This window comes from Ictidomys tridecemlineatus, chromosome 7 (genome assembly GCF_052094955.1).
Source record: "Ictidomys tridecemlineatus isolate mIctTri1 chromosome 7, mIctTri1.hap1, whole genome shotgun sequence".
Lineage (NCBI taxonomy): Eukaryota > Metazoa > Chordata > Mammalia > Rodentia > Sciuridae > Ictidomys > Ictidomys tridecemlineatus.
Window position 1 is genome coordinate 166,832,027 of NC_135483.1, and position 22,346 is coordinate 166,854,372.

Below are 22,346 nucleotides of genomic sequence, written 5' to 3' on the forward strand. Positions count from 1 at the left end.
TCGGCTGGTGACACAGGCCTGTAATCCAGTAATGCTGGAGGCCAAGACAGAATTGAATGTTCAAGTCCAGCCTCAGCAATTTAGCAAGTCCCTAAGCAATTTAGCAAGACATTTGCTAAACATGTATCTAATACATGTTTAAAAATGTCTCAAAATTTAAAATATGCAGGGCTGTGGCTATAGCTCAGTGAGAGCACTTGCCTTGCATGTGTGAGGCACTGGATTCAATCCTCAGCACCACATAAAAATAATAAAGGTATTGTGTCCATCTACAACTAAAAAAATTTTAAACAATATGCATAACCTGGGTACAGTGGTGTACGCCTGTAATCCCAGTGATTTAGGAGGCTGAGCTAGGAGGATCATAAATTTGAGACCAACCTTAGCAATTTAGCAAGGTCCTGAGCAACTTAGTGAGAACCTGCCTCAAAACATAAAAAGAGCCAGGCATAGTGGTACATGCCTGTAATCCAAACGGCTCCGTAGACTGAGACAGGAGGCTCCCGAGTTCAAAGCCAGCCTGAGCAAAAGCGAGGCGCTAAACAACTCAGTGAGACTGTCTCTAAATAAAATACCAAACAGGGCTGGGGTTGTGGCTCAGTGGCTGAGTGCCCCTGAGTTCAATCCCAAGTACCCTGACCCTGCCAAAGAAACCATAAAAAGGGCTGGGGAAGCTGGGTGCAGTGGCACAAACCTGTAATCCCAGTTGCTAGGAGGGCTGAGGCGGGAGATTCGTAAATCAAAGCCAGCCTCAGCAAAAGCAAGGTGCTAAGAAATTCAGTGAGATTCTGTCTCTAAATAAAATACAAAATAGGGCTGGGGATGTGACTCAGTGGTTGAGAGCCCCTGAGTTCAATCTCCAGTACCCATACCTCAAAAAAAGGGGGGGACTTAGGGATGTGGCCCAGTCGTTAAGCGCCCCTGGGTTCAATCCCTGGTACCAAAATAGATAGATAAAAAGGTAAATCAATCAGTTGGTTGGTCTGGTGATGTAGCTGGATGACCAAATGCCCCTGAATTCAATCCCCAGTACGAAAGAAAATAAAATTCAGAACTTTCCTCAATCAAAGGATTTTTCTAATACTTGTTTAAAAATTTCTTCCTTTTCATTTCTTTCTTCTGGAATTCTCATTAGGCTAATACTGGACTACCTGACACTCTAGGTCTCAATTTTTCTTGTGCTTACCATCTGTTTGTTGTTGTTGTTTTATCTTTCAAATTACCCATTTATTTTTCATTGTTACAGTTATATCAGTTATCTATTAAAATTTTAATTTCCATTATCATTTATAGTTTTAGAAATTCATATCATTCACTTTTTCCTTAGCAGTGTGTTCTTATTTTAAGAAGGTAATAATAATTTTATTACCTCTGAAGGCATTATGTTTTTATAATTTATCTAGATTTTCTTAAAAGAACAAAAGGTGAAAATTAATTTATTATTTTAAGTTTTAGATTGCCTTAATAAGGTTAGAATATTTTTGTTGTCATGTCAGAGAGAGAATAAAGATATCCATATAGATGTAGATTGAACATTTATCTTTACTGGTCATCTTTGTCAGTAGATTACTCTTCAAGATTGGCTTCTGTTGCAAATGAAATTAGTCTTAAGTACTTGGCAATTGTAGAGTCTTATTTTTGCCTCCTAAGTTGCTGGTATTATTTTTCCTTTGTTTGAACTTTGTTAGAATTTTTAGTTCTAAATTAAAAAAATTTCTACAACTTGAAACTTTTAGACTGACTCATCTCTATTTCTTTGTTTCATATTAGGGGAATATGAAATTCCTATGAATTTTATCTAAAACATGTTTAAAAATTTCAGAAAGGTATCCAGGAAAGAGTTTTCAGAGAAAATCCTTGTTACGTACACATGCTTAAGATTGCCTAACTGTCCTCCCTGCTATGGAAACTGGGTCAGATCTTTGAGAGGTCCTTGATAACAGTTGAGAGGCTAAATATTTTGCCAGGATTCTTTAGATGTGCCAGCCTCACACATTTTCTTTAAAGAAAAAATCTCTTGTGAAATTTTATTCTAGTAAATGTAACCTCATCTTCCTTAAACTGTTTTATTTCACCTCAGCAAATAAATTCTATTTTTTAAAATTATCTGTTAGCAACCCTACTACTATGGAATGTGCATCATATGCATGTTTACCTGAAAACTTTTTACCTTCAATTTAGACTCAGTTGCTAAGTAAGGGATTTGTAACACTTGGTTCATTTCCAGGAAATCCATTTAAACCTAATATGCTATAGTCAATAAAATGCTTCTCTGCATGACAATCCAGTACCAGAGTGAGGTAGCAAGTATGTAATTTATAAATAGAGAGAAACAGATCTCTAAAAGATTTTTTTTAGTTGTACTGCAATTAAAAGCCATTTTAAACTAAAAAAAAATCAAAATCTTCTAAATATTAATGTGAAAATTTATGTGTATGTTTGTATATATTTGTGTATGTATATGTATGTGTGTGTTTTTATTTATTTAATTTTCTTTCAGTGCTGGGGATTGAACCTGGGGCTTTCTACCATGGAGCTACATTCCCAGTCGTCGTCATTATTGTTATTATTATTATTATTATTATTTTGAGACAGAGCCTCACTGAGTTGCTCAGGCTAGCCTTGAACTTATGATAATCTCCTATTTTTGCCTCCTGAGTTGCTGGTATTATGGGCATGAACCACTGTATTCAGATTGATTATTAATCTTATTGAAGATTCCTTGTATATTTCTAGTCTCTTCTCTTGATATCAAAATTCCCTCTTTGTTTTTTGACAGTTTCACCATAATGTATATCAGTATGGAACTTTGTGACTTAATCCTACTCTATCAGATTTCTTGGATGTGTGCATAGATGCATTCCTTTTATTATATTTGGGGAGTTTTGAGCCATTATGTCTTCAAATATTCTGTCCCCTTCTTTCTTCTTTCCTTCTAGAACTCCCATTTTGTGTATTTGAGTAATGTCAGTAGTGTCTCACAAGTCTCAAAGGGTCTGTTCCTTTTTTCCTTATTCGTCTAATTTCTGTTCTTCAGACTGAATAATTTTATTTTCCCTATCTTCAAATTATCTAATTCTTCTTCCTCTTATCTCTGCTCATATCTGCTATTGAGCCACTCTAGTGAATATTATAATTTTTTTTTACTTTTTATCTCCATTATATCTTTGTATTTCTTTTTTATAATTTATTTTTATTGCTATTCTCCATTTATTGAGACATTTGTTTTCCTGATGTCCTTTAGTTCTTTGTCCATGGTTCCTTATATCTTTGAGCATTTTTTAAATAGTTAATTTAAAGCCCTTATCTAGTAAATCCAATGTATCCTTCCTCAGAGATGGTTTTCATTAATTTTTTTTCTTTTTTCCTGTGACTGGGCCGTACTTTCTTATTCTTTGCATGTGTCTTAATTTTTTTGTTTAAAGCTAGACAGGAAACAAAAAATGATGACCAGAAAAGAATAAAAAATAAAATGCTCTCCAGATCTTTGTAGATTGGCTCTCTATTGGGACCTTCCTTTAATGCTTATGCAGGTCTTTTTAAAGTTGTGCTGTAGCTTTCACTTCCTTCTAGAGCTGAGCCTAAAGATCACCTGCTATGGAAGCTTATTGTCTCCATGGGTCTCTTCTCCCCAGGCTCAGGTAATGGCTTTCTAGGTGCCTCAGTGTGTAAGGAGCTTTTCAAAATCCTTATTACTCAAAATGGATCATTATGCAATAAGTATATGCCCAAAAAGAATATTATTAATTTTTTTCTTTTCTTTTCTGCAGTTATAGCTAGATCACAGAGGAACATCCCCCATCACAAGATTCTTCTGTTTAGTTTAGTTTTGTTTCCAGTGCTGGGGATGGAACCTGGGGTCCTGTGTATGCTAGGCAAGCACTCTGCCATTTAACTGCACCCCCAGCCCTCAAAATTTCTTCCACATTAAGAGTTCAGATTTGTTTGTTGCAGAACACAAATTATGAGGAAACATTTAAAATGTCACGAAGATAGCTTACAAGAAGTTTAGCCTAAAATATTTTTCACAGATCAAATCCTCAAATCAAAGATTACATGGGATTTACATATACTAAAAATATGTTGGCCAGGTGTGATAGTGCATGCCTATAATCCTAGTGGCTCAGGAGCCTGAGGCAAGCAGTTCCTGAGATCATAGCCAGCCTCAGCAAAAGTGAGGTGCTAAGCAACTCAGTGAGACCCTGTCTCTAAATAAAATACAAAACAGGGCTGGGGATGTGGCTCAGTGGTTAAGTGCCCTTGAATGCAATCCCCAGTACCCTCCCCCCAAAAAAGTGTTGGTTTATCTGAAGTTCAAGTTTAAGTTTTGTATGCTATATCTAGCAACCCCTTGCCTACAGCCATATTTTTTTAAAAGCAGGTGTTTTAAAAATACAGAAGTATAAATATCAGAGCAGGGGCTGGGGATGTGGCTCAAGCAGTAGCGCCATCGCCTGGCATGCGTGTGGCCCGGGTTCGATCCTCAGCACCACATACAAACAAAGATGTTGTGTTCGCCGAAAACTAAAAAAAAAATATTAAAAATTCTCTCTCTCTCTCTCTCTCTCTCTCTCTCTATATATATATATATATATATATATATATATATATATATATATATCTCAGAGCAAATGAAAAGGGTGAAGCTTAATAAAAACAAATCCAAAAGCAGGTCTCAAAGGATTTTCAGTGGTGGTCTCCCAATATATCCAAAGTCTGTTTTCTTTTTTTTATTCTAATTTGTTATGTATGACAGCAGAATGCATTACAATTCATATTACACATATAAAGCACAGTTTTTCATATTTTTGGTTGTATACAAAATAGAGTCACACCATTTGAGTCTTCATACATATACTTAGGGTAATGATGTCCATTTCATTCCACCATCTTTCCTTCCCCCATGCACCCTCCCTTCACCTCCCCTTCCCTTTGCCCTGTCTAGAGTTTGTCTGTTCCTCCCATGCTCCCCCACCCAACCTCATCATGAAACAGCATACTTACATCAGAGAAAAACTTTGGGTATTTGGTTTTGGGGATTGGCTTACTTCACTTAGCATTATTTTCTCTACTCCAACCAGCAAATGCCATGATTTTATTCTCTTTTAATACTGAGTAATATTCCATGTGTATATACCACATTTAATTTATACATTCATCTACTGAAGGGCAACTAGTTTGGTTCCACAGTTTAGCTATAGTGAATTGTGTTACTTACTATAAACATTGATGTGGCTGTGTCCCTGTAGTACACTGTTTTTAAGTCCTTTGGGAATAGACCAAGGAGAAGGATAGCTGGGTCAAATGGTGGTTCCATTCCTAGTTCTCCAAGAAATCTCCATACTGCTTTCCATATTGGCTACACCAATTTGCAGTCCCACCAGCAATGTATGAGTGTGCCTTTTTCCTCACATCTTCGCCAACACTTATTGTTGTTTGTATTCTTAATAGCTGCCATTCTGACTGGAATGAGATGAAATCTTAATTAAGAGTAATTTTGATTTACATTTCTCTAATTGCTAGAGATGTTGAACATTTTTTCCTATATTTGCTGATTGAATGTATATGATCTTCTGAGAAGTGTCTGTTTAGTTCCTTGGCCCATTTATTGATAGGGTTATTTGTTTTTTTGGTTTTAGTATTTTTGAGTTCTTTATATATCCTAGAGATTAGTGCTCTATCTGATATGCATGTGGTAAAATTTGCTCCCAAAATGTAGGCTCTCTGTTCACCTCAGAGATTGTTTCTTTTGCTGAGAAGAAGCTTTTTAGTTTGAATCCATCCCATTTATTTTTTTTAATATTTATTTTTTAGTTTTAGGTGGACATATATCTTTATTATATTTTTATGAGGTGCTGAGGATAAACCCAGTGCCTCATGCATGCTAGACAAGCACTCTACCTCTGAGCCACAACCCAGTTATTGATTCTTGACTTTAATTCTTGTGCTATAGGAGTCTTATTAAGAAAATTGGGGCCTAATCGACATGATGGAGATTGGGGCCTACTTTTTCTTCTATTAAACTCATTGTCTCTGGTCTAATTCCTAGGGCCTTGATCCACTTTGAGCTGAGTTTTGTGGATGGTAAGAGAGAGGGGCTTAATTTCATTTTGCTGCATATGGATTTCCAGTTTTCCCAGCACCATTTGTTGAAAAGGCTATCTTTTCTCCAATGTATGTTTTTGGCACCTTTGTCTAATATAAGATAACTGTAATTATGTGGGTTTGTCTCTGGGTCCTCTATTCTGTACCATTGGTCTACCAGTCTATTTTGGTGCCAATGTCATGCTGTTTTTGTTACTATTGCTCTGTAGTATAGTTAAAGGTCTGTATAGTGATGACACCTGCTTTACTCTTCTTGCTAAGGATTGCTTTAGCTATTCTGGGTCTCTTATTTTTCCAGATGAATTTCATGATTGTTTTTTCTATTTCTATGAGAAATGTCATTAGGATTTTGATTGAAATTGCATTAAATCTGTTTTGTGTGTGTGTGTGGTACTGGGGATTGAACCCAGGGCCTTGTACATGTGAGGCAAGCACTCTACCAACTGAGCTATATCCTCAACCCATGTATTAAATCTGTGTAGTGCTTTTGATAGTATGGTCATTTGACAGTATTAATTCTGCCTATCCAAAGAACAAGGCAGATCTTTCCATCTTCTAAGGTCTTCTTTAATTTCTTTCTTTAGCATTCTGTAGTTTTCATTGTAGAGGTCTTTCACCTCTTTCTTTAAGTTGATTTCCGAGTATGTATGTATGTATGTATGCATGTATGTATTGGTGCTGGGGATTGAACCAGGGCCTTGTGCATGAGAGGCAAGTACTCTACCAACTGAGATATATACCAGCCCCCAAGTTTTTTTTTTTTGTTTTTTTTTTTTTTGAAGCTATTGTAAATGGGGTTTTCCTCATTTCTCCTTCAGAGGGGTTGACACTGATAGACAGAAATACCTTTGATTTATCGGTGTTGATTTTATATCCTGCTACTTTGATGAATTCATTTATTAGTTCTAGAAATTTTCTGGTGGAATTTTTTGGGTGTTCTAGGTATAGAATCATATCGTTAGCAAATAGTGCTAATTCTTCTTTCCCTATCCATATCCCTTTAATTTCCCAAAGTCTGTTTTCTTGAAGTGAATTAAAACCAACTTTCCCACAATAAATGTCCCATTATGTATAATTATAATGCGGTATTTAAAAAAGAAAAAAAAAAAACTTTCCCCAAAGGAAGACTATTGTTCATTGCAGATGTATGGGAATACTACAGAATGGAACTATTTTAAGTTTTAAGGTTGGAATGAAGCACATTTGACTAGGAATAAATGTGAGAAGGTCCACCTACGGACAGAAGATGGCCAAATGACAAAAATCTATCAAACTCAGAACTTATCTTTTAAATAGAATTAGTGGCTATCAATTGAAATAAAACAGTGTCATAAACTTGTGGCCTTAAAGAAATATCTATAACAGATTATAGCTTCTTAGCCTTATAGATAATTTTTCAAAGAGTTAAGTTAAAGCTTACTTGCTTCCTTGCTCCTCAGCTTCTGAGAATTCTTCCAAAATTTCACTTTTTGCAAAACACCTTTATAAATCTCTGAAATCATATAAATAAATAAAAATAATAATAATATAAATAAATAAATAATAAAAATTAAATAAATCTCTGAAGTCTAAAATATAGCTTTGTACAATACTGGTTGTAAAGAACCTGATTTTTCTTTTATCTCATGGTATAAACTAAAAAGCTTGGTACATTTTATTTAAGACATAATGTTTGACATGTACTTTATGTTACAGGCGGTGAGGTCACTCAAGGAGACAATTGAAGACTGTTGGGACCAGGATGCAGAGGCTCGTCTTACTGCGCAGTGTGCTGAGGAAAGGATGGCTGAACTTATGATGATATGGGAAAGAAACAAATCTGTGAGCCCAACAGTCAATCCCATGACTACTGCTATGCAGAATGAGCGGTGAGGCCCTGAGGGGTTTGACAACTATATCAGTATTAGAAACTTAGACCAAACAAAAAAACAGGAAATAAATACTGCTAAGCCAACCTAATAAGGCAGTGACTAACTCATACTTTGTAAAGTTTCAATTTTTCTTTTACTATCTCCATTTTTCTACTGAAAAACATTTATTTGGTATGAGTACAAGATGGAATCTGTATTTTTTACATCTGAAGATAAAGAGATTACCCCTTTTTAAATATTTATTTATTTATTTATTTTGAGAGAAAGAGAGAGTGAGAGAGAATCTTTTTTTTTGGTATATGGACACAACACAATGCCCTTATTTTTATGTGGTGCTGAGAATCAAACCCGGGTCCTGCGCGCACTAGGCAAGCACTCTACTGCTGAGCCACAATCCCAGCCCTAATATTTATTTTTTAGTTTTAGATGGACACAATATCTTTATTTTATTTTTATGTGGTGCTGAGGATCGAACCCAGTGCCTCACGCATGCCAGGTGAGCGTACTACCACTTGAGCCACATCTTGAGCCCCGAGATTACCCTTTTTTTAAAAGAAAATTTTTTTAGAGGGCTGGGGATGTAGCTCAGTTGGTAGAGTGCTTGCCTCACATTCACAAGGCCCTGGGTTCAATCCCTAGCACCACAAAAATAAATAAATAATATATATTTTTTTAAGTTGTAGATGGACACAATACCTTTATTTTATTTATTTATTTTTATGTGGTGCTGAGGATTGAACCCAGTGCCTAACACATGCTAGTAGGCAAGTGCTCCACTACTGAGCCAAAACCCCAGCCCCAAGATTAGTAATGCTTCAACTTCCCTGAAGTAATGAAAGTAAAATAATTTTATAGTTCAAAAGGTTTATAAGTCTTTCTACATATTGTCTAATATACCCATTATGTTGTTATTCCTTCTTCCTCTGAGTTTTTTTTTTTAATAAAGGATACTGTGAACCTGCTTATATATCTAACTCTGTTTTACTGAACACTAAGGTTTGAAGACTTCCTATCCAATACTCGTTCATTTTTCTTTTTTCTTTTTTTGCAGGGGGGATACTGGGGATTGAACTTAGGGGCTCTCAACCACTGAGCCATATCCCCAGCCCTATTTTATATTTTATTTAGAGATGGTGTCTCACTGAGTTGCTTCATGCCTTGCTGTTGCTGAGACTGCCTTTGAACTTGCAATCCTCCTACCTCAGCCTCCTGTGTTGCTGGTATTACAGGCATGAGCCACCATGCCAACTCCAGTGTTCTTAATAAATTCTAGCATTCTTTCTGTTTTGCCATGAACATTGTTTTATGAGATGTTTCCTTTGTTAGAACTATGAATTTTTAGTTCTAAATTAAAAGGCTTTAAAAAAAATTCCTACAACTTGAAACTTTTAGGCTGACTCATCTCTATTTCTGTGTTCCATATTTAGGAGGAACAGACCTTCCTATGAATTTTATCTAATACATGTTTAAAAATTTCAGAAAGGCATCCAGGAAATAATTACCAGAGAAAATTGAGATTAAAAATATACTTCATTGTTGAATCATTTTCTTTGCTATTTTTTCTTCTTCTCTTTTCTAAGAGGAATTTGTATTATGAACTATTTCTACTACTTATACATAGATCAAATCCATTTCGGATATTTTATATCAATAAGTCAATGAAGGGGCTTGAGTTGGTAGCTCAGCAGTAGAGCGCTTGCCTTGTACATGTGAGGCACTGCATTCGATTCCCAGCACCACATATAAATAAGCAAATAAAATAAAGCTCCATAAAAAACTAAAAAAAATTTTTTTTTAAATAAGTCAAAGAAGGTAGAGACTAGTACTTCTTACTATAAATTCTCTCACTCTACCAATATCTGAGGAAGGCTTGTTTCCATCTCTTTTCGTTCTAATTTTCATTCTAATTTTCTAATATGCTGTTTATACCTGTTTGAAGAGTCAGCTAAAGCTTTTACATTAAATGCTTTTGAACTTTTCTTGAATAGTAAGAAGAAACTCTTGATATTTCCCTTTGGCCTTTCCCCTGACTCCTGTGTTATTCAGCTCTACTCTCTGAGTGTTGCTTCTCATCTCCAGTGTCTGTTATAGATTCCCCTAAATCATAGTCCATTCCATATTCATTCTTATTCTAGGTTTTATTTTTTGCATCTTAACCTCTATACCTACTTAGCTTTCTTTTTTAAATATATATATATTTTTTATTAGTTGTTGATGGACCTTTATTTTATTTACTTCTTTATATGTGGTGCTGAGAATTGAACCCAGTACCTCACACATGCTAGGCAAGCACTATACCACTGAGCCACAACCCCAGCTCTAGCTTCCTTTTCCTGTGACTCTGTAACAGCCTTTTCTTCTCTGCTTTCCTGTCATTTCCCTCATAACTTCATCAGACTTCTATTATAATACCTCTTTTCCTTAAGCATCTGCTTCTCTCCTATAATAGTTTTATCTGTTAATGTTCCCAGTGTTTGTACCTTTATTGTTTTAGTTAAAGCTATCCCTGGTTTTATTTTAGTGAGATCTTATACAATTATAGTGTTACAATGCACTGGTCAAAAACCACCACTTCTGAGGAATGATAATGATTGTGACAAACCCTTGATAACTAGAGAGCAGTTTTGAATCTTTGAGCTTTTTGTTTAAATATTTTTAGTTGTAGATGGACACAATATCTTTATTTTATTTATATATGATGCTGAGGATCAAACCCAGTGTCTCACATGTGCTAGGCAAGTGTTCTACCACTGAGCTACAACCCCAGCCCTTCTTTGAGCTTTTGTCTGAATGTCATTTGATCCTTTATCTGCCTCATAGCCTAGGGTGCAGGACTTTCACAGATTTTGCTTAGACTACCCCAGAAAAAAATGTTCTGTTGCTAGACTGTGCCTCTTAATTGGAACTCTTTGAAACCACCTAAAAACTTATTATTTTTATCATTTGGCTAATATAACTTAATTTATAACATTTGTTGAGTAAGAAGTGGATATTGGGTTATGAAAATATGAAATAAACTTCATGGTTCCTTCTCTTAGCAAAACATAATGTTTAGTTGTATAAGTATATAGTTTGTAAAGGTATATTTGGTAATGTTTTAAAATTGTAGGGGATATTTTTAAGTTGACTCTTAAACCAAAATTAATGAGCATCTATAAAAGTCTAGATTCATAAAGATTTTTCAGTAGTCTTAATTCACATAAAATTAGCATTTAGCAGGTTATTAATACTTGATTATTTTATTAGATCTTTTAAGTAATATAAGTTAGCAGTAAAATGAAAAGCAGCTCAGCCTTTAAAATCAGTGGTTTTACTTGAAGAGACTATTTGTCGTAAATGTATTTTCTCAATGTCACACTTTTTTTCTTTCTTTAAGCAACCTGTCACATAATAGGCGTGTGCCAAAAATTGGCCCTTATCCAGATTATTCTTCTTCCTCATACATTGAAGATTCTATCCATCACACTGACAGCATTGTGAAGAATATTTCCTCTGAGCACTCAATGTCCAGCACACCTTTGACTGTAGGGGAAAAGAACCGTAATTCAATAAATTATGAACGACAGCAAGCACAAGCTCGAATCCCCAGCCCTGAAACGAGTGTCACCAGTCTGTCCACCAACACAACAACCACAAACACCACTGGTCTCACTCCAAGTACTGGTATGACCACTATATCTGAGATGCCATACCCAGATGAAACAAATCTCCATGCCATAAATGTTGCACAGTCAATTGGGCCAACCCCTGTCTGCTTACAGCTGACAGAAGAAGACTTGGAGACTAACAAGCTAGACCCAAAAGAAGTTGATAAGAACCTCAAAGAAAGCTCTGATGAGAATCTGATGGAGCATTCTCTTAAACAGTTCAGTGGGCCAGACCCACTGAGTAGTACCAGTTCTAGCTTGCTTTACCCACTCATAAAGCTTGCAGTAGAAGTGACTGGTCAGCAGGACTACACCCAGGCTGCAAATGGCCAAGCATGTTTAATTCCTGATGTTCCACCCACTCAGATATACCCTCTCCCTAAACAACAGAACCTTCCTAAGAGACCTACTAGTTTGCCTTTGAACACCAAAAATTCAACAAAGGAGCCCCGGCTAAAATTTGGCAGCAAGCACAAATCTAACTTGAAACAAGTAGAAACTGGAGTTGCCAAGATGAATACAATCAATGCAGCAGAACCTCATGTGGTGACAGTCACCATGAATGGAGTAGCAGGTAGAAACCACAGTGTTAACTCCCATGCTGCCACAACCCAGTATGCCAATGGGGCAGTTCCATCAGGCCAGACAGCCAACATGGTGACACATAGGGCCCAAGAAATGCTGCAGAATCAATTTATTAGTGAGGATACCCGGCTGAATATTAATTCCAGTCCTGATGAGCATGAACCTTTGCTAAGACGAGACCAACAAGCTGGCCATGATGAAAGTGTTCTAGATCGTCTTGTGGACAGGAGGGAACGGCCACTAGAAGGTGGCCGAACTAATTCCAATAACAACAACAGTAATCCATGTTCAGAACAAGATGTTCTTACACAGGTTGTTTCAAGCACAGTAACAGATCCAGGGCCATCAAAGCCCAGAAGAGCACAGAGGCCCAATTCTCTGGATCTTTCAGCCACAAATGTCCTAGATGGCGGCAGTATACAGAGTAAGTGGAGGGATCATGGAACATCTCTTAGGTATTCTTTGAAGCTATTTAAATAACTACATAAAGTCAGAATGTATTCCAACCAGTGACTGTTTACCTTTATCACTTTGGGAAATAGAAATAAACCATTTGGTTAGGCTTCAAAAGTAATTGGACTATTGTAAGAAGAAACAATTTTGTTATAAATAATTAAAAGGTGAATGTCACAATAGAATTCCCAATTTAATATATGCTTTATGTGAATGCTACTTTCATGCACTTATTATGAGCAGATAGGATTAAATAAATACCAGTTTAACAGCTCTAAATAACATTATGCCATTATAATTTTTGATATATTTTTTACACATATTAGCGTCTATTATACCTACATTTTTATTTTAACCTTAGTAAGTCTTAAAAGTACATAGAAATTTCAGAAAAGCGATTATGAAGAAACTGTTAAAGTTGTTCTCATTTGCTTAGTGTCATCTTTTTCAAGAGTTACATGTTGAATTCCACCTGTACTTATGGTATTGTATTATGGGCAACAGGACAACTTAAATAATAAGTTGATGCTTGGGTTTTGGCCCTAAAGGTATTACAAAACAAGATAGGAAAGCTCACTAAAATTTTTAACAGTCATCATTATACAAAATGGTTTGTCTTTAAACTGTCAATACATAAGGAAGAAAAAAAATGTCATGTTTTATGGTTGTTACAGACTATAAAATGGACTGCAAGAAAGATACAAGTCCCCCCAAAAAACAATGTAGCCGCTTGCTTAAGTGGCTTGTATTATAGACCAGTCGACACACCCTTTTTGCAGGGCTCTGTGTCAATAAAATAGCTTGCCAGGTATGGGAAGAGAGAATTACTGGACAATTTGTACCCTAATATTTCTTTCCTTCCTCTGAAAAAATATATGCTTAGATGCCTTTAAAATCTGATCTACTTTGAGCATTAAGTAGAATAATTTACCAAATTGGGATCTCTACCAAAACCAAAAAATTTGAGAAAACACCTAAGGACTTCTGAATTTTCTCCATTTATACTTGTGTATTTTCTATATTTTATTTATTTCTCTGTAATTCAGTCAGTTACAAAAATGTTTGACATAAAGAGTTTCAAAATGAATTGGTTAAATTTTGCCTAGAAAAACATTGCCTGGCATTGTGAATTTCAAGAAATTTGCATTATCGCCTTCTATAGATATTGGCTTGACCTACTCTTGAAATTCAACCCTAACCTTTTACTTCTTAATGTTTTCTTTATACACATTTCATTTTTCCATACTTTTATTTTCAGTAGGTGAGTCAACACAAGATGGCAAATCAGGATCAGGTGAAAAGATCAAGAAGCGTGTGAAAACTCCCTATTCTCTTAAGCGATGGCGCCCTTCCACCTGGGTCATCTCCACTGAACCACTGGACTGTGAGGTCAACAACAATGGCAGTGATAGGGCAGTTCATTCCAAATCCAGCACCGCCGTTTACCTTGCAGAAGGAGGCACTGCCACAACCATGGTGTCTAAAGATATAGGAATGAATTGTCTGTGAAATGTTTTCAAGGTTACGGAGTGAGATTATTTTTTGCATCATTTAAACATGCAGAAGACACTTAAAAAAAAAAAACTGCTTTATCCTCCTGTCAGTACCCCTTCCCACTCCTGCAACAAGGACTTGCTTTAAATAGATTTCAGCTATGCAGAAAAATTAGCTTATGCTTCCATATTTTTTAATTTTGTTTTTTTAAGTTTTGCACTTTTGTTTAGTCTCGCTAAAGTTGTATTTGTCTGTTATGACCACAGAATTATATGTGTGTGTATCAAAAGTGGTCTCAAAATATTTTTTTAAGAAAAAAAAAGCAAAAACATTGTATTGCTGATAATCAGTTTGGACCATTTTCTAAAGGTCATTAAAACAGAAACAAATTAAGACAGGTTTGCCTGCAGTGGTGTCTGGTATCCATGTTTTATTTCTGGGCACAAGCTAGTTTATATGTTGATATGTTCTTAAACATATTATCTGTTGGACATTCTTTTCTCTTGTATTTTGTTTGAATGTGCAATAGTCTGTAGACCACAAATAAGCTTTCTTGTAAGCGCTCTTCCTAATGGGGCACACATTCTTCCATAATATGAACATTTTTCTCCCCTCATTCTTCCATAATCTGAAAAGTTTTCTCCCCTATCTCCCATGCTTTTTGTAGGTCAGTTCTGTGACAGTGAATTTTGCACAGAAGAAAGCAGCTACCTGATTTCTTGCTTTCTCTCTCTTTTTGGAGAATGCAGAAACATTGTCTGAAAGGGCTCTGTAGAAGAAACTACCAAAACCCATTTTGAAATGCCATATTCTTTTAACCTTCCAAATCTTAAACATATCCTTCTGGGCATTTTAACAAGTATATTTGATTCTGGTTTTGGAAGTTCATAAAAGAGCAGAGAACAAAATACAAGAAATCAAATATTAGCTTTTTAACTTTTAATTTTATTTTTGTATATACATGTTCCATATTCATTTATTTAAGAAATACATTTTTATCAGAAAACATTTAGAGTTAAACTTACATGGAATTTTAGTAAGTAGGTGGTTAAGACATTATAGTTTTATAACCTTCATTCTCTGAATAGGCCATCTTTGACTCAAAGAAAATTACATTTTTCTTTTATTGTAACTTCAAAAATAATTCATAGTTTTGATCCTGTAGTACTTTATTGTGTTCCCAAGCAAAGCCTAGTGACTTTATGTGAAAATGATTTCCTTTACCCATGACCTAAAACACTGTGTAGAAAAATCATTCAACTGGCATGCCAAATCTCTATGGCAGGAAGGAATACTGCCAAACTTACCTTTCTTGAACAGGCTGAGATTTACCCTCTCTCTCTTTGCAAAACTGTGTATTTCATCCGTAGTCCTCATTTCATAATTTCTCCTGTTGCTAGTTTTTCACATAATCTCTGATATGTGAGCAGAATTTATTATTTATATTGCATTAGAATACACCTTTTAGTGATAGTAAACCCTTAAAATAATATTGTTTTTAAAGCTTCCTTGCCTCTTTGATTACTTATATTTTTTTTCTAAAATAACAACTTCTGCATGTTTTTTTTTAATTAAGCACTTTCTTTCAAATAAGGAATTTTTTTCCTAAACAAATTATATTCTGACAATTTGAAAACAGTGATCTCACTTATTTTTTTCAGATTCATGGAATACTTAGTATAACATTATCTGATTAAGTTCTAAGATTTTTCTGGGACATAAAAAGTTAAGAGAAAAACATAAATCCCCAAATTTCTGATTTAAGTTCTTACCTCCTGAAAAATATTTTCTCATTCATACTCTCTGTCTTAAGCATTTAGTAAAAGACAGCTTAAACTTCCCAGCTGGCTGTCCAAAATATTTGTGACTTATTTATATATAAGCCTTCTTATTGCCATCTGCTGTGATGTTATGAGTTAGAGATTACAACATTTACCATTTATTCAACTGGATTGCTGATTACAGGTCTTGATTCTTAGAATTAAGATTATTTTTAGTGCCCAGGATTTCCACCTTTTGTGTTTTATTGGACCTTTCTTGTGATTCAGACCTTTAACATATTTTTTAGTCTTCTGGCATATAACTTTTTCATAAAGCTATTATCTTTTATCTTTGTGACAAATTATTTGTAGTTTTTCCCAGGAAATTTTCATTTAGTTCTCTTGTCTTTAAATGTCTTTCAAATGCATTTCACAATAGTCTTTTCAAACATTTAGGAGACAATATTGAATCAAAATAAATTATATTTCATCTCCAAGCATTAAGGATAAATGACTATCTGAGGTTTTAACTGACCTTTTCCTATCAGACGAAGAGTTCTGTATGCTCTGGTAGACTTTCTATTTGGGCCAGTCCACTTTAAGTTTTTCAACATTTTTTAATGTTCAATAATAAAATGCTTTAAAAAATAACTTACCTAATTAAAATAACTGCATAGTTTCCATTTCATGCAAACATGTTTAAAACAATTTTCTTTCCCCAGTTATTTTAGTCAACTGTTGAAAAAATAGGAGAGGTAGAAAGTATGGATCATATTAAAAATTTAGGTTAAATTATACATCAGACTTTTAGAATTTTTGTAATATATAAGTAAGAAAATCACTTTAAATGATTTAAATTGTATAATTGCTAATTTTATTCATGTAACAATAAATGTTTCTTAAAGCTGATATTTAAATGCTATCACAAAATTTTGCGTTTAGAAAAGAATTTGGGTCTTTTTAAATAAAGGGCCACTGAATTTGAAAATATGAAAACTTATTTCACTAGGTATTAATGTAACCTTAAAAGTGTCATGCTAGGTAATCATGCTAGGTAACTCTAATATCAGTTCCCTTAACAAATCTAAATTGTATACCAGAATTAAGTAATTAAAAGAACTTGATTTGGATTTTGTTTACACTAAATGATTTAAATATAAATCCTAAAACCTTTTTCTTTCTTTTTTTTTACATTTAAATATTTTCTAAAACTTTTTTCTAAATGTATAATTGGGAAAGAAAAAAAACTGTTCTTGTAGAAAGTATGAAAAGGCACATACAGAATACTGGGAGATATATATGGTACTTAATCCTCACAGTGACCCAAATGAGCTAACGTTCCCACTTTACAGATGAGGAAAACAAAGTTAAGAGAAACTAGATAATTTGTCCAAGGTTCACATCTAGTTACAGACAAAGATGGGATTTAGCCTGTGTCTGCCTCTCTACATCTCTTATGTGTAGCACATTGCCTACATACTGTATGACAGGTTGTGTATTGTACTGACATTTTTAAGAAATTCAGTCATTATATTCCAGCACAATTATGGTTTGTATATAAGCCAAAGCAGACACCTTAATGATTTTAGCAGTTAGGCAACCATAAAATGTATAGACGTGCCTATGCCTTTTGTTGCTTAAGACATAATTACTAGTTCAAAACAAAATTCAATCTTAAGTTTGCCACCTTAAAATAATTCACCTAACTCCTAGCTTTCTTATTTTGCAGAACTAAAGGAAAAGTAAATTTTAAGGAAAAAGTGAAGGTAGTTTTGGGAACGTTTTCCTAAAATGATTCCATACTAGATTTGGAAAAATTAAATTAGCATAGAACTTCAATCTCATCAATCCTTTGAAATTTTTAATCTTTGAAATTTCTGCATTTAGTGACTTTAGAAAATTTGTTAATCCAGAGAACTAATTGAATAGGATATGGGAAAGATACAAGGATAATATTATCTTTCTCGAAGTAATGTAGCTTCCTCATATGTACTTACTTCTAGAAAATAAAAATTGATTCTGAATATAAAAATAACTAGAAAAGAAGAAACACTACTCAAGTAAGTATGTGTTTCAGTTAGAATTATCACAAAATTGGCAAATCTTTTTATGTAAAATATTTACAAGTTTGTCTTCTAAAGCCAAGTTAGGCCACAGCTATTATACTGAATTTTTAGTCTCTGTAAATATGTCTCTTGAAAGTCATTTAAAAAAATTGAATATGTCAATAAACTTTTTATTTTCTTTTTTTCATACTTACAGGCATGAATATTTCATTGGAGATTGTTAACTCTTAGAACTTGATGTGACGTTATATTTCTATACCACATTTTATAAATACATGTTGAACTTACTACCAGTTATATGCAGGTTATTTTACATGATTATTCACAGATTGCTTTATATATTACCTTATCTTCTTAGCAAACTGTACTCTTATAATGTGCACACTTGATTATCTAGACCAGCCATTCTAGAAATTGAGTAATAACTCCCACATACACCCAGGAGTCTCTTTCAGACTGGGATATTTCTAAATATTCATAGCCTTGATTGATAGTGGGGTTTTTTCCCAGCAATGAAGTTGCATTTTACCTTTGAGATTATGAACTATGCAAACTGCCCCAAACTACCTTACATGATCTCTTCCTAGATATATTCATTAAATAAATCTGGCAAATCACTGTTGGAGCTAGTTACACAAAAGTTATTATCCAAAGAAGGCTTTTCTGCACGTTTCTAGATTAACATATGAGAAAAGAGGATATCACAGAGAGTGTTCTAGTGCACCTACCCATTACTCTCCTTAAATTGCCACATGGTTTATATCTGGTTTACTCTGTTCCTCTGCTATCTGACTTGCAGTTTTATGTGTCAGAAAAGTTTTCTGCATGTCTATTCTGTCTCCCTCTTGCTTCATTTTTAAATCCATTTCTTTACCCAGTAGGGGAAAAAAAAAAGAACAATTGGTCATCATCTCTAACACTGTTACTCTAGTATACTTCAGACTTCTCAGTTAATATCTAAATCTCAGTTCTTCAGACAAAATTGTTTCAATCTCTTTAGCTTTTCCTTCTCAGTTCCATTTTAATGACCTTATATTTAAGAGCACATAAAATTATATTTTATATTTTACTCAAATTAATTACTCCATTTAAGTAATAGTTCAGTAGTTTTATAGAATTGAGAGTTAGTTATCATTTGACATTAGATTCAATCATCAGACTACCAGCAAATCAGCACTTAATTTTTATATTATCTAACATTTTCTATTGTGAAGTTTTTATGATTTTATATTTTCATTAATTATAACTAAAAAGCCATGCATACAGAATTGTATATCATTTTGCCATTAAAATTTTTAACTTACATTGCAGTAAGCTTAGTATTTATTGAACCACAATGTTTTACATTTCTTTGTATCAGTTGTTGTGTTGACCACTAAACACAAGATTCGTTTTTAAAAACAAACCCTACAAAAATCAGGTATAATTCCATGAACATTTTTGTAGACCACTTTTGAAATACTTATCATTGTTTTGCAACATGGACTGGACTATAACAGCTTTCCTTTAACTTTTAAGTGACTGATTAAAGTTGAGTGTTTGCATATAAAGAAAAATTTAAACATTTATCTCATGGCAGATACATTTGAAAGTAAATAATTTAGGAGAATTTATGCTGTGTATTAAAATTATGCCCCAAATAAATCTTTCATATCTTTAAAAATTCCAATTCCGTTATTACTGTGATGTTTATAGCTTTGTTATTAAACCTTGTGAACATATGCATTTATTTTAAAAACTTAATTTGACAACCACATTAAAATCTGAGTAAGAGAAGGAATCTTTAGAAATAAAATTACTTCATTAGGGTGTTCAGTTTGTGATTGAATATTTAAGAAAATTGCTGTATTTAAAATTACAACTTTATTTTTTTTTCAGTTTTAAAAGATAACATATGGGGTTTTTCCCATTTTATTTGTACTTTTAGGTTTCAGAAACATCTTCCTGTTTTAAAATCACTTTATACACATAATATTACTTAAAAACTCAGGGCCCCTTTCATCTTTTGTATACTGAAAAAGTTCAATTGGTAACAAACAAGCAATTAGATCCAGTTGAATATTTAAAGTGTTTGTTGCACAGTTTATTTAATGACTTGTGTTATTATTTGACTTACTTCACATAGACATGATATCAGATTTCTTTAATCATAAAAACTTGCCCAGTTCTGTAATTACTGAATAAAAAGAATGACTCAACTAATTAGCTACATGTTACAACAAATTTAGGCCTTAGAGTTGAAGTACTGGCTTAAACTTTTCTGTTCATTGATTAAATGGCTATCCATGATGGGACAAATAATTTTGTTTTGTTTTTTTAATAACAAAGTAATTCCTCTGAAAATTTTCTTAAGAGGTAATTTAACATTATAAAATTTTCTTCTAAAATTAAACTATTGAGTTTATAGCTTTAGTAATAGCTTGAATGATTCTGAGAGATAATCTATGGTAATCTATCACATTGTCAGAGCCAAATAGAATTTTTCTTTGAATCAGATAAGCTCAAGCTCTAAAATGGTATGCTGTGTTTAATTCTAGCAATGAAGTTGTTTATAATCAGTCTCTTGTCTCAGGATCCCCATCGTGTTACCAATCCTCTTAAGTATGTAAAAGAAGCTTATTTTTAAAGAAACTTAACAGTAAGGAAACTAAATTACTAAAAAATACAGCTAAAAAATTGTTAAATTCTGGTTTATCATTGAATTGCTTGACTTCTGTGGCTTTTCTTATTCTGGTCACATTTATTTATTTAAGCAATTTTTGTATGCCTTGTTATTTCATTTCCATAGAGATTATATTGTATAAGTGTTTGTATAAGCTGGAATCATCCTTAGTTTTCTGTTGATGATTTTTCAAATGAAGATACATGGATAATTGTAAAATACACTAACTCCTAGGGTGTTGTAGTAGCTGAAACATGGAAATGTGTAGCTGCCATGCTTTTTCTGAATGGACAGGAAAGACATAAGCTACAGAGTATTCATTTCTGAGGATGCTTTTCTAAAAAAAAGAAAGGCTGAAAAATAATGGCACTTCCTCAGAACCCTCTTTCTTGTTAACGGGTATCTTTTGTTGGTGTGTTTTGCTCTTACATTACAGATAGAATATCATATTATGAATTTATGAATAATTACTTTCAATTATTTTGCTTTTGTATAAGCCGTCTGAGACCTTGCTATGCTGTACAAGTTGTATTTGATGGATCAGTGTGAGTATGAAATAAAGCAAATCACTTTTCTTTTGTATTATCTATGGATGCCACTATGAAAGCTGACATTAAGCCACTAAAGAGTTTTCTATGAATACGTGTAAGTAAATGCTTTGATATATATAAACCTAAATAAAAAGATTGTATTGATACAAAGACATTGGAGAAGGAGATTTTAAGACAGTTATTTAGGTTTAAAAAGGCTTGCTGTAAAATGGTGCATTATTCCATTTATTAAAGATCATATTAATGACAACAGTAATTGTACTTTTTTATTTTATGAGGTCTCTAGAAATTATTATTACTAGTATGATATTTTAGGTATTTTGCACTTGAATATTAAATGTTCAACCTAATATATCTACAACTAACTGTGACACATATAAAAAAAAAAACCCTGAAGTTAGAATAATACTTGCTACTTTCTGGCCACCTACAGTATGCAGGGATCAATCCTCAGTACACCAGACAAACACACAAGGCTGGGGATGTAGAGTGCTTGCCTGGCATTCATGAAGCCCTCAGTCATCTTCTGCTTTATTCTATGCTGTTTCTTAAAGGTGAAGTTTTATATTTGCAACTTGTATTTTATTGGAATGACATTATTTGCCTTTTAAAAAATTGACTAATTATTACTATACTGAGAGATATCAGAAAGTATGTTCTAATTTCTGCCCTCCAGGAACTTATACCTATTATGGAGGAGATAAGGTGCCTAACCAGGAAATGGTTACTTCCAAACAAGGTGATATTGTAAGTGCCCAAATATGGTAAGCCATATGCCCAATATGTGTTTGAAAAGCCAAGGAGGACATCAGCTGAGAAAATGATTATTGAGCCAGGATCTTGAAAGGATGAGTGGGATTTCAACAGGACTAATGAAGTAGAGATTTAAAAAAAAAGAATGTGGACTAGAAATAAAACAGACTAAGTAGAATTGAAGTTTTGAAAGCCTTCCCTAGATAAGACACAGAAAGTCAATTTGTTCTCTTTAAATGCCTCATTAGATCAACTTGAATAATCACCAAGTATCATAGATAACCAGTTCAATAAACATTTACTTAAAAATAAACAACTTTAGCAGGGTGTGGTGGCACACACCTATGATTCCAGTGACTCGGGAGGCTGAGGCAAGAGGATCACAAGTTCGAGGCCAGC

General features: G+C 33.7%; 1 protein-coding gene across 3 annotated transcripts in view; it reads left to right on the plus strand.

The window, feature by feature from the left end:
• Bmpr2 (bone morphogenetic protein receptor type 2) overlaps positions 1 to 21,444 on the plus strand; it is a 167,730-nt gene extending 146,286 nt beyond the window's left edge. For 2 of the 3 annotated variants that reach the window (XM_021735684.3, XM_005338919.4), the window contains 3 exons: positions 7,801 to 7,973; positions 11,353 to 12,632; positions 13,920 to 21,444. In XM_021735684.3, coding sequence (XP_021591359.1) covers positions 7,801 to 7,973; positions 11,353 to 12,632; positions 13,920 to 14,170 — 1,704 coding nt within the window. In that variant the 3' untranslated portion in view covers positions 14,171 to 21,444. The remainder of the gene's footprint in view (positions 1 to 7,800; positions 7,974 to 11,352; positions 12,633 to 13,919) is intronic. The other variant, XM_021735686.3, reaches the window with a different exon arrangement.
• The last annotated feature ends 902 nt before the right edge of the window (positions 21,445 to 22,346 follow it).